This window comes from Scyliorhinus canicula, chromosome 7, assembly GCF_902713615.1.
Source record: "Scyliorhinus canicula chromosome 7, sScyCan1.1, whole genome shotgun sequence".
Taxonomy (NCBI): domain Eukaryota; kingdom Metazoa; phylum Chordata; class Chondrichthyes; order Carcharhiniformes; family Scyliorhinidae; genus Scyliorhinus; species Scyliorhinus canicula.
Window position 1 is genome coordinate 48,415,376 of NC_052152.1, and position 13,610 is coordinate 48,428,985.

The 13,610-nt window shown below is 51.1% G+C and overlaps 1 protein-coding gene across 4 annotated transcripts in view; it reads right to left on the minus strand.

The window, feature by feature from the left end:
* Nucleotides 1-13,610, minus strand: part of spag17 (sperm associated antigen 17) — a 349,272-nt gene that overhangs the window by 28,920 nt on the left and 306,742 nt on the right. For all 4 annotated transcript variants that reach the window (XM_038801961.1, XM_038801962.1, XM_038801964.1 and 1 more), the window contains one exon: nt 456-652. In XM_038801961.1, the coding sequence (XP_038657889.1) occupies nt 456-652 (197 nt within the window). The remainder of the gene's footprint in view (nt 1-455; nt 653-13,610) is intronic.

Here is a 13,610-nt window from a genome sequence, read left to right on the forward strand (position 1 = left end):
AGCCATCTTGTTAACCAATGCCCCTCAGGGAAGGAAATCCCTAAACCTTACCTGGTCTGGCTTACATGTGACTCCAGATCCACAGAAATTTGATTGAATCTTAACTGCCCTCTGCAACTCAGTTGAAGGGCAACAAAAGCTGATAAAGCATGAAGGAATAAAGAAAAAAATAGCACTGTTCCTGGGAATCTCGTCGTGAATAAATCTATTATACTGTCCTTTCACCAGCAAGACTCGAGTTCAGCATCACCCAAATAGCTTAAGTTAGTGCTGGTGCCAGGGCCTAGTCTTTATCTTGCCCATTAAGATTTATGCATGTGCTTAATAGCCCTTCCATCTCTTGGTGATGATATTTCCTATTCAAGAGCGGCATTTTCCAATTAAAAAGAGACAGGGAAAAACATTTGATTCTCAATTTAATTTGTAAAGTGAACATAAGATACAGAATAAAATACCTGCAGGTGTCTATTCCGACATTCTTCAGTAAGACATTGTAGCTATAAGTAAAACCCTCTTGGAGAACACCAAAATTCACTTTTCCTGGAAACAACTCAAAGCCTCGCGTTGGTTTCGTCAATATACCACCTGCTATGGGACCAGCAATGGATACTGTATTGACTTTTCTTCTGACTGGCTCTTCAACAACAGCAAACTGTAAAGGATAAATACAGAATTTTTAGGGGCAGTTTTAAAGTCATCTGCTCTGCAGAAATTATCAGTTGGATGGCCAGTTAACATTGGCGGGTGACTTAACAAATAACAATTCTCCTGGATCCAGATATCTTTAATTTTAATCCGCTCTACTGAACAGGAAACAATGGTATCTAATTGAAACCAGTAGGGTCCTTCTTTAAATATATATATTCGGATCCAGTTATGTCATTGAACTCTAATTGTAATTTTAATGGTGGCCTGAGAGGGCGGGGGGAGGGGGGGGGGGGGCAGGGCATTGTAGGGAAGCTAGGTGAAGACAATGAGAGGAAGATCCATGACCAAAAGAAGCCGTTTAATCTAAGTTTTTAATCCTTTTCTTGTGGGGTTACCAACTTTGGCTGGACAGATTCCAGGCAAAGTGCCATAATCTCTTACCTTCATCTGCCCTCCACTTAACTCCAGCCATTGGTCTGTTAGCCATCCTGACAGCAGTGAAGCCTAGAGCTCTAGATGCCACCACCTCTACGAGGAAGTAGAATTGGCCATCAGCCCCCCCGCCAGACAAAAGCTCTGGCCAAGCACATCTACACATTCACTCTATCTATATCTATTAACATTTTGTATCCTAAATTGCCTAGATTGCTTTCAATGGTCATAGGAAATAGATGCCGATTCCAGTAGACCCCTGGCCAATCTGTGAGGGGTGTAAACCCTAGAGGAAAAGCAGGAATGCTGAGGAAAAGCAGGAATGCTCCTCAATGACCCCACAAGGAATGTGTCAGCCACCTCAGTCTCTGGTGCTTCATCCTTCCTTTCCAATAGACTATCCCAAAAGTCTACACACAACTAGGGACACTTCAGCCTAGTCCCTGTCACTCAAAAGTCAATATTAGCTGCAGGTTTACAATGGATGAAGGTGTGGAACTGGGAACAGGCTGACAAGGCACATAGGTGAGGAACTGAAACTGTCACATGAGGCCCTGTCTGGCCACCTGCATGAGCAGTCAAGTCAACGCATAAACTCGTTATCGCGAAATGGACTTTGTGATTCCTACTCACGTTTACATAGAACATAGAACAGTACAGCACAGAACAGGCCCTTCGGCCCTCAATGTTGTGCCGAGCCATGATCACCCTACTCAAACCCACGTATCCACCCTATACCCGTAACCCAACCCTTAACCTTACTTTTATTAGCACACTACGGACAATTTATCATGGCCAATCCACCTAACCCGCACATCTTTGGACTGTGGGAGGAAACCGGAGCACCCGGAGGAAACCCACGCACACAGGGGGAGGACGTGCAGACTCCACACAGACAGTGACCCAGCGGGAATCGAACCTGGGACCCTGGAGCTGTGAAGCATTTATGCTAACCACCATGCTACCCTGCTGCCCCGACCCAAAAGAACAAGACCATGCTAAGAGTAACAAACTTCCAGACACAGATGATCAACTTTGCAGCAGGACGAAGAACAGACAAAATAAATCATTAGACTCCATAATGAGCTGGTCAGGCGAGGGTGTTTCAGAGGACAATGTGTCTTGATTGAACTGTCCTGGATAAACATGAGTATCCTGTTTTTTCCATTAATAAGTTGGGGTCTGGATGGGACAATGCCAACATACAAGTATAAAGAAAGGAACATCAGAACAGATCCTCAACGATAACCTGGGAATCCCCCAGGCACAACCATCACAAGAAGAAAGGACCCTGGGTTTTGAAGCCCAGAGAAGACATCCACATTGAGCGATCGTAGCCTGCCCGCCTCCTTCACTAAAGCCTAAAGCTCAGCTGTGAGTCTGAGTCATACTTCGTTGAGTAAAAGAATTGTGAACCTGTTTTGTCCTTTGTTCATCTCAAAAATAAGGGCATCTGGGTGAAACTTTTGATTAATACACTGGTCGAAGTACCTGAGGGTTTACAGGTACAACAAAGAGAAGAAGGGTGGTGTGTTGGAGCAGGATGTGTGATTGGGGAAAGGGTGGGGTTTACCTAGTTTAAGGTAATTCCAAGGAGCTCACCTGCCCCACACGAAAATGGGAAAATAAATTTAAGACTCATCGACGAGGACTTTTCTGGCTCTGGATCTGGTTACTGCTAGGTTTGCCGACAGAGGTGCCAGCACTACATGTCATCCTTTGTTCAGGCCTCTGGCCATATTACAGATTGTATCCTGATGAAACCATCAGAATAGATCTGCATATGTAAAGCAGGAACCTTCTTTCTTCCTGCTTAAAAAGTGGTTAATATGGAATGCACTGTGAAGGAAGCAAGATCAGTGGAGGAAGAAAAGAGTTATTATTTCATCTTGTCCCACCCTTTTATGTCAGCAGAGGCAATTAAACTCTGGCCCATTCTTTCAAACAGATTACTATACATATGAAATTCATATAACTGACATCTCATCCTCTTTTTTAAAATAAAAATCTGTTAATTAAATGTAACTATGTTGGAAATTACTTGTTTCTTCAAATGGCAGCTGAAATGTTTGAACAGTTTTCAGTTTTTACAAGCTGCCTCATTCACAACAAGAACAAAAACATGTATCTATTTAGCACCTTTATCTTGTAAAAGCTTCCAAAACACTTCACAGGAGCAATGAGCAAACAAAATTTGAAACCAAGCCACATGAGGACTTATTGGGATAGGTGACTAAAAGCTTAGTCATTGAAGTAGGTTTTAAGAAGCATATTAAAACGATGAGAGGGGAGTTAGAGATGTTTAGACATAGGGGGCGGGATTCTCCACCGGGTCGGAGTATCCCCAGGGGGCGGTGTGAATCCCGCCGCGCCGCTCCGACGACGGCTGCCGTATTCTCCAGCGCCGGTTTTCGGGCTGGGGCGGGGTTTACACCACACCGGTTGGGGACCATTGGCAGCGGCCTCCCCAGAAATTCTCCGGGCCCCGATGGGCCGTATGTCTGTCAGTTCCTGGCCAGTCCCGCCAGCGTGAAACGGACATGGTACCACACGGTGGGACCTGGCTGGGAGGCTGTCTAGTGGAGTCCTTGGGGAGGCGCGGGAGGATCCGCCCCGAGAGGGGGGGTGGGGGGGGGGGGGGGGGGGGCGGGGGCCAGGGTGGCCTGAGCAGGATGTGTGATTGGGGAAAGGGTGGGGTTTACCTAGTTTAAGGTAATTCCAAGGAGCTCACCTGCCCCACACAAAAATGGGAAAATAAATTTAAGACTCATCAACGAGGACTTTTCTGGCTCTGGATCTGGTTACTGCTAGGTTTGCCGACAGAGGTGCCAGCACTACATGTCATCCTTTGTTCAGGCCTCTGGCCATATTACAGATTGTATCCTGATGAAACCATCAGAATAGATCTGCATATGTAAAGCAGGAACCCTTCTTCTCTTTGTTGTACCTGTAAACCCTCAGGTCCCTTAGGACGGTATATAGACCGGCCGCCTGGGGGCGGCGCTCAGTTGTTACAGTGATCTCAGGCAGGCAAGTTCTCGGATAATAAAGCCTCACTCTCATCGTCTTGTAGTGAATTGATGGTACATCAATTTATTATCCAAAGACATCACTATGGAAGCCGCACTGAAGCCTGATAAACTGGAACTCGACGCACAAGCAGCAGAAGCTAAGGAAATCTTCTCCCACTGGCTCCACTGTTTTGAGGCCTACCTCGACTCCTCTGCAACGCCTCCCTCCAACGCCATCAAGCTGCGCTTCCTCCACGCCCAGGTGAGCTACCGAATCTCGGGTACGATTGAGGACGCAGCCATTCGAAGCGGCGGTCGCGATTCTAAAGAGACAGTTCGTGAAGCCCGTGAACGAAGTGTTCGCGTGGCACCTCCTCACTACTCCCCGACAATGCGCCGGGGAATCGCTGGACGAGTATCTAGAGAACTTGACCCTACTCGCCCACAACTGCAACTACAGGGATGTGAAGGCCGATGAGCACATGAACCTGATGATCTGGGACACCTACTTGGCTGGGATCCGGTCTAACTACATCAGGCAGCGACTGCTGGAAAACGGGGCCACTGATCTACAGGACACGGTAAAACTAGCCACCTCATTGGAGGTGGCCTATCAGAGCCTCAGCGCGTTCCCGGCAGATCCAGTGAACCTCTCGTGGGCACCACAGACATGGCCTTCACCAAACCCGACTACGTCTCAGGCCTGTGCCGCGCAGCTGCCCGTACAGCCTGGGGGACCGTATTGCTTCTTCTGCAGACAGGGCCAACACCCCGGCAGCGTTTCCCAGCCCGCACCGCAACATGTAGCAATTGCGGCATAAAGGGACATTTTGCCAGAGTCTGTCTGGCCCGATCCAAAGCCCCGAAGTCGAAAGCTCACCAGGCCCGATCCACAGACTCACAGGCTCACAGATCCCCACAATGTGGCTGCGTGCCTACCGGTACCGCCCCTTTCAGATGCGTTATCGGCCTTGTGCAGCTTGTGGAGGTCGCCATCTTTAACTCAGCCCAACACGTGTGACCTGTGGGGGCGGCCATATTGGCTGCCATCTTCAACACCAGCCGACCTGTGCGACCGATGGGGGCGGCGATCTTGGTCGCCATCTTCAACTCAGCCCGACACATGCGACTCGTGGGGGCCGCTATCTTGCGACCCCGATACCTCCGACCACGCAGACTACCTACAGTCACCCTCGATCAGTTGCGGCCTAAACATCTGAAGAGTTTGATGATGGCCGTCCGGGTCAATGGGTCCCTGTCTTTTCGACTCCGGGAGCACAGAGTGCTTTGTCCACACCGACACGGTAAGGCGCTGCTCCCGCCACATCTACCCCGCGTCCCAGACAATCTCCCTTGCCTCCGGATCCCATTCGGTACAGATCTGGGGGTACAGTGTCGCGAACCTCGCGATACAGGGCGCTGAGTATGCCCATTTTAAACTGTCTGTCTTCCCTCTTCTCTGCACCCCTCTACTGCTTCGACTCGACTTCCAATGCAGTCACTGAAGCCTGACCCTAAAATTCGGCAGACACCTACCCCCCCCTCACTGTATGTAGCCTCGCGACCCTTAAGGTCACCCCCCCCTTCGCTCTTTGCAAACCTCACCCCCGACTATAAGTCCGTCACCACCAGGAGCAAGTGGTACAATGCACAAGACGTGTCTTTTATCAAGTCAGAGGTCCAGCAACTCTTGCGGGTGGGGGTCATCGAGGCCAGCAACAGCCCCTGGACAGCACAAATGGTGGTTGTCAGGACTGTGGAAAAGAATCGGATGGTTGTGAAATACAGCCAGACCATTAACCGGTTCACGCAACTTGATGCATACCCCTCCCCTGCAGTGTGGAGATGGTGAACCAGATCGCACGGTACCGGGTGTTCTCCATGGTAGATCTAAAGTCTGCCTACCACCAGCTCCCGATCCGCCCGGACGAGTGCTACTACACTGCTTTTGAAGCAGCCGGCCGACTCGTCCACTTCCTCAGAGTCCCTTTTGGCGTCACTGATGGGGTCTTGGTTTTCCAGAGAACGATGGACCGAATGGTGGACCAGTACGGGTTGCGGGCTAAATACCCGTACTTGGACAATGTTACCATCTGCGGCCATGATTAGCAGGACCACCACCTCGGCTAGAGGTTCCTCCAGGCCGCCCAATGCCGCAACCTCACATATAGCAAAGAGAAGTGCGTTTTTCGCACAACCCAGCTAGCCATCCTCGGCTATGTCGTGGAAAACGGGGTCCTAGGGCCCGACCCCGACCGCATGCGCCCCCTCATCGAACTTCCATTTCCCCACAGCTCCAAGGCCCTCAAACGCTGCCTGGGGCTATTCTCCTATTATGCCCAGTGGGTCCCCAACTATTCGGGCAAAGCCCGCCCACATATCAAAGCTACTATATTCCCCTGACGGCTGAGGTCCGCGCGGCCTTCAGCCACATCAAGGCAGATATTGCCAAAGCCGCGATGCACGCGGTGGACGAGTCCGTCCCCTTCCAGGTAGAGAGCGATGCGTCAGACGTCGCACTGGCCACCACCCTCAACCAGACGGGCAAGCCGGTAGCCTTCTTTTCTAGAACCCTCACCGCCTCCGAGATTCGACACTCCGCTGTCGAGAAGGAAGCACAAGCCATAGTGGAAGCCGACAACGGACAACGGGGCAAAATTAAAAACGACAAAATCTTGAGGTGGAGAATCGAACTCTCCATCTATACTGACGATATCAAGTATCGTCCTGGGGAGCTCAACGAGCCCTCAGATGCCCTGTCCCGTGGCACATGCGCCAGCGCGCAAGATGACCGACTTCGGGCTATCCATAATAACCTCTATCAACCGGAGGTCACTCAGCTTATCCGCTTTATTAAGGCTCTCAACCAGTCCTCGTCCACCGAGGAGGTCAGGGCCATGACCAGATTGCCAATTCTGCGCAGAGTGCAAACCGTACATTCTACCGGCCAGACAAGGCCCACCTGGTGAAGGCATCCCGGCCCTTTGAGCACCTCAGCATTGACTTCAAAGGGCCCTCCCTTCCACCAACTGTAATATATACTTCTTGACTGTCATTGACGAGTACTCCCGCTTCCCTTTCGCTATCCCATGTCCCAACATGACCTCAGCCACTGTTATAAAGGCACTGCACAGCATTTTTACTGCATACGTCCCTGTTTCCCTGCATACGTCCACAGTAACTGAAGAACCTCTTTCATGAGCGATGAGCGGCGTCAGTACCTGCTCAGTAAGGGCATTGCCTCGAGCAGGACTACGAGCTACAACCCGCAGGGGAACAGCAGGTGGAGAGGGAGAACGCGACGGTATGGAAGGCCGTTCTTCTGGCCCTTCCGTCTAGAAGTCTCCAGATTCCCCGCTGGCAGGAGGTCCTCCCCGAAGCGCTCCACTCCATTAGATCGCTCCTTTGCACAGCCACAAACTAGACCCCTCACGACCGTTTGTTTGTCTTCCCCAGGAAGTCCATCTCCGAGGCCTCACTTCCATCCTGGCTGACATCTCCGGGACCTGTCCTTCTCCGGAAGCATACGAGGAGCCATGAGACCGACCTCCTGGTCGAGAGGGTCCAGCTGCTGCACGCCAACGCCCAATATTCCTACATCACGCACCAAGACGGACGGCAAGATACGGTCTCCCTCCGGGACCTGGCCCCCGCTGGTTCCCATGTCAACACGCCCCCCTCCCCACCACCTACCACCACCCCACCAACCCCTTACACCCCCCACCCCCCCTCGGGGCTCCTGTACTGTCCCGAGCCTACACTGCCGCCATCCACCATCCCCCTGCCTCTATCCACCTCCCCCCTGCAGCCATCCACCACCCCCCTGCCTACCCCTACTCCTCAACCATCGCTGACATGCCGGACCGAAGCTCCAGACAACACGCTCTGTGAGACAACAACTACAACGCCCGTACCCACCGCCCCACCAGAGCTGAGGAGGTCCAAAAGAACAATTCGGCCTCCAGACAGACTGAACATATGATGACCCCACTTCTCCCCCGCTGGACTTCATTTTTTTAACAGGGGGTGAATGTATTCACCATAATATAAGTTGTGTGTTTTGTACTGTGACTTATGGCCAGGGAATGGTAATTTGATCTCCTTCCATGTATTGCACCGGAACCTTGGTGCGGTCCGCCTCTGGCTCCCCCCCCCCCCCCCCCCCCCCCCCCCCCCCCCCCCCCCCCCCCCCCCGGACAGTATATAGACGGCCGCCTGGGGGTGGCGCTCAGTTGTTACAGCAGTCACAGGCAGGCAAGTTCTTGGATAATAAAGCCTATGTTCACTCACTCTTATCGTCTTGTAGTGAATTGATGGTACATCAGAGCTCTTATTGAAATGATCTCTAAAATGGCAGCTTACGAATAAGAGACACAAACTTCCCCCTTTTCCTAACGAATAAAATTTGCATGCATGATCATGTGCAACTGAGTTACCCAAATTACTCAATATACACCTACTGTTCTCATGCATCAACAATTGCTTGTTCGACTAGTCAGTCTCTGAACCTGCATTGTTCACAGAGCCATTAAATCACGCAGGCCGTTTAATGGTACGTGACGTTTTGTCATTGGCTGTTTGTCTGGATGAAGTTCCCTCTTCAGGTAGTGTTGTTCCCATTGCACTTACTGCAGTGTGACAGTTGTGATCCTATTATTGTTCTTGGGGAGCGTGGACTTCTGGGATTGAATGCAGTTTTGCACTAAGTATGACTGGTGAGATCTCTTCTTCCTGACTAGCCGATTTCTGTGAAGGGACAGCTTCACTTATTATTTACATATGCCTGCGGTTGTGATGATATTTTTGGTTATTCTCTTCCACTGCATACAATCAAGGTGACAATTGTTCTATGCATTTCACAAGTTTCCATGTGGACTGACACCCGAGCATCGAAGGTTTGCATCCTGACTGACTCTCCATTACTCAGCTCTGGCAATGGTTTGGCAGTCTTGTGAAAATGAAATTTGGCTTTCTCCCACTTCACCTTGATTTATTTCTACTTACACCTGTAACTACTTCTGTTTCAGTAACTTTTTTTTCTACTGCAAGAGTAGTTTGCATGTGATAAGTCTTTGGACTGGACTACTTTCCATGCCATTGGTCAGTGTGTTTCTCCACTTGAGGATGGCCTTGTTTATATCTGTGCTCCATTTGCGCAACTTCTTGATGATTCCTTTGGTGATTTCCACTGCCATCTCAGCCTTTCTACTTGAGTGAATCAGACAAATTCTTAACTCGTGAACTGAGGGACATTGTTACTCATCACAATGTCTGAAATACTGTAATGACTGAAGTGTGCTTTCAGGAATTCTACTATTTCCTCTGTTGTTGTTGAAGTCAGCTAGTCTAAGTCCCGGTAGTCCAAAAGGTAGTCGACAGTAGTAAGATAATCAGTTCCTGCTTGAAGGAAATCAGCTACTTGTGATAGGTAAAATACCATTTTAATGTAAATATTAAAGCCCACTCTTAAAACCTATTTTAAAGAAAGAATTTCAGTATTCGTAACCTTAGGTCATGACAAAACACATAAGTTGAACAGAGGTACAGAACTAGACACACCCACAAACTAGCTGGAGATAAATGCAACATTTTTACTGCCAATACAACTGACTATTGTTCTAATGAACAGAATTCAAAATTAGTTTCATACTAAAAATGAGCTCCACCAGTAATCAGATCAAGGTCAGAATGAGCACCAAAGCAAAATTAATCCACCATTGTTCAGAATATGGATAAAATGTGAGTCAGCAGAAAATCCGTAAGAACTGGACTCGATCACATTCCATAGCACACACAAAAATTCAAACATGAAACATTTAAAACTTAAGTTGCACATTGAGGATTGACAGTTAACTGTACAATCAAATGTATTTGAAACTCACCCAATCAGGACGACATAGAGGTGGGGACAGATGGCCTCAGACTGATAACATTTTCTTTAAACATGAGAGTTTGGACAGCCATTTTCTATCCAGATCAATCTTTACTTTTACCTGACTATTCGCTATCCTTATTTTCATATTTTCCTTTCTAAAACTCTTGAAGTCTGTGCAAGCTGTCTGCTTTCAGCAAGAAACCACTTCTGTATTATTTTTGAAAGTTAAAATTGTTTTATAAATTACTTCTCTTTAAGTCTTTTGCTGGCAAGGCTTTATTGAGAATAGATTTGAGTTTCTCTCAATTGTAATCAATAGAAGCAATAAAAGATTCTTACTTCGCATCCGAGAAGTGTAACTGTGGTGGTATGAATAGGAGCACTGCCATTGGTGCAGAGCACTGGTTTCCCATTGGCTCTGGCTGGTCATGTGCCTCTCGGCTGATTGGCTGGGACTAGTCATGTGACCGCTCACCAATTGGTCAAGAGGCAAGTAGACCCCACCTCCGAGGCGGGGTATAAGTACCCAGAGTTCCCGGCAGTCGGCCTTTCACTGTAGTCGACCACCGGGCTAACATCTAGCTGATTAAAGCCTAAGTTTGGACCTTCATCGTGTCTTGTGTCCATTGATGGTGCGTCAATTTAATCAGCTAGAATTTTGAGATGGAGCTGCGCATCAAGCCAGACTGCCTCCGCACCAGCCCGCACACTCCAAACGCGCCGGCGACCTTTAAACATTGGCTGGCGTGTTTCAACAGTTACCTGACGACTGCAGCCAGCAAGCCCACCAAGGAGCAGAAACTCCACATCCTCCACTCGTGCGTTGGCACGGCGGTATACTCAATGATCGAGAACGAACGGGATTATGACACGGCCATGGATGTTCTAAATGGAAACTTTCTCCGGCCGGTCAACCAAGTTTATGCTCGGCATCTCCTAGCTACGAGACAACAGTTCCCCGGTCAGTCCCTTGACGAGTTTTACCGGGCCCTCGCAGTTCTGGGAAGAAATTGTGCCTGTCCACAAGTTTCTACGACAGAGCACATGGAACTTCTAGTCAGAGTTGCCGGTATGCAATCCTCCTCAATCCGCTAGCGATTGCTGGAGAAGGATGACCTCAGCCTGGCTGAGGCACGAACCCTTTCAACCTCCCTGGAGGTCTCTGACCTGAACGCCCGCGCTTATGCCCCCAGCCGCGGGCAACCCCCTGGACTTCATGGCACGCGCCACCTCCGTCCTCCGCTGACCCCGACCCCCCCCCCAGGCCTGCGCTGCGGGACGCTCCGACAAGCTAGCGAGGCCCCGCTGCTATTTTTGCAGCCTCTCTAAACACCCTCGCCCGCGCTGCCCGGCCCGCTCCGCTCTGTGTAAGAGCTGCAGGAAGAAGGGCCATTACACTGTGGTCTGCCAGACCAAGTCGGTCGCTGCTGTTCTGCGCAGCGACCGCGGACCCCCCCCCCCCCACAACAGGCCCCCACAACAGGCCCACAGTCCTCTCTACCCCTGCTCCCAGCTGCCCTGACAGGCCCGCAGATGCCGCTGATCCTGCCCCCAGCCGCCATGAGGGTCCCACGGGCGCCACTATCTTGGGCCCCGTACGCCGTGTGTGGGCCTCGGGCGCCACCATTTTGGGGCTCCAACTCCATGTGCGGGTCCTGGGCGCCGCCACCTTGGGGCCCCGGCCCCACATGCGGGTCCTGGGCGCCACCACCTTGGGGCCCCGACTCCATGTGCGGGTCCTGGGCGCCGCCATCTTGGGCCAACACGGAAGGCCCTGCCAACGATTACTCTGCCACCGAGGATGATCTGGAACTCTCGCCAGGACTTGCTTCCATCATGCTCGACCAGTTGCGACCACGCACGTTCGCCAAGACAACGACGTCGATCCAGTTCAATGGGCATGAGGCGAAATGCCTACTGGACTCCGGGAGCACGGAAAGTTTCGTCCACCCCGACACGGTAAGACGCTGCGTGCTCCCCATCCACCCATTCAAACATAAGATCGAGTTAGCCTCGGGTTCGCACTCCGTTCAGATCACCAGGTGCTGCATAGCGGACCTCACGGTCCAGGGGAGGGTTTTCAAAAACTACAATCCCCTCATCCTCCCCCATCTATGCGCTCCGGCACTCTTGGGCCTAGATTTCCAGTGCAACCTGCAGAGCTTGATCTTTCAATTCGGCGGCCCTATCCCCCCCTTACTGTCTGCAGCCTCGCGTCCCTCAAAGTGGACCCCCCTTCCTTGTTTGCTAATCTCACCCCAGATTGTAAACCTGTCACCACTAGGAGCAGACGATACAGTGCCCAGGACTGGACCTTCATCGGGTCCGTGGTCCAGAGGCTCATAAAGGAAGGAGTCATCGAGGCCAGCAACAGTCCCTGGTGAGCCCAAGTGCTGGTAGTTCAGATTGGGGAGAATAACCGGATGGTCATTGACTACAGTCAGACCATCAACAGGTTTATGCAGCTGGACGTGTACCCTCTCCCCCGTATTTCCGACCTGGTTAACAGGATCGCGAAATACAAAGTCTTTTCCACGGTGGACCTTAAGTCTGCCTACCACCAGCTCCCTATCCGCGCGAGTGACCGCAAGTACACCGCGTTTGAGGCAGATAGGCGCCTCTACCACTTCCTCAGGGTTCCATTCGGTGTCACAAATGGGGTCTCGGTCTTCCAACGGGAGATGGACCGAATGGTCGACAAGTACGGTTTATGTGCTACCTTCCCATATCTCGATAATGTCACCATCTGCGGCCACGACCAGCAGGACCATGACATCAACCTCCAAAAATTCCTCCGAACCGCAGAACTCCTTAATTTAACTTACAATAAGGATAAGTGCGTGTTTAGCACCGACCGTCTAGCCAACCTTGGCTACGTAGTGCGTAACGGAGTGATAGGCCCCGATCCCGAACGCATGCGCCCCCTAATGGAACTCCTTCTCCCCAACTCCCTCAAATCCCTCAGACGCTGCCTGGGCTTCTTCTCCTATTACGCCCAGTGGGTCCCCAACTATGCCGACAAAGCCCGCCCCCTCATCCAGTCCACCTCCTTTCCCCTGTCGAAGGAGGCCCGCCAGGCCTTTAGCCGCATCAAAGCAGATATCGCAAAGGCCACGATGCATGCTATCGGCGAGACCCTCCCATTCCAGGTCAAGAGCGACGCGTCCGAAGTTGCTCTAGCGACCACTCTGAGCCAAGCGGGCAGACCTGTGGCCTCCTTCTCCCGGACCCTCCACGCTTCCGAATTCCGCCATTCCTCGGTGGAAAAGGTGGCACAGGCCATAGTAGGAGCTGTGCGATATTGAGGCACTATCTGGCCGGCAGGAAGTTTACCCTCCTCAAGGACCAATGGTCAGTAGCCTTCATGTTCGATAATGCACAGAGGGGCAAGATCAAGAACGACAAGATCTTGCGGTGGCGGATCGAGTTGTCCACGTACAACTACGGTATCTTGTATCGACTGGGAAGCTCAACGAGCCTCCCAATGCCCTATTGGCCGCCACCGCTCCCTCCACACGGACCTCTGCCATCCAGGGGTAACCCGTTTTTACCACTTTATCAAGACCCGCAACCTGCCCTACTCCATTGAGGAAGTCAGGGCCGTCACCAGGGACTGCCACATCTGCGCAGACTGCAAACCGCAC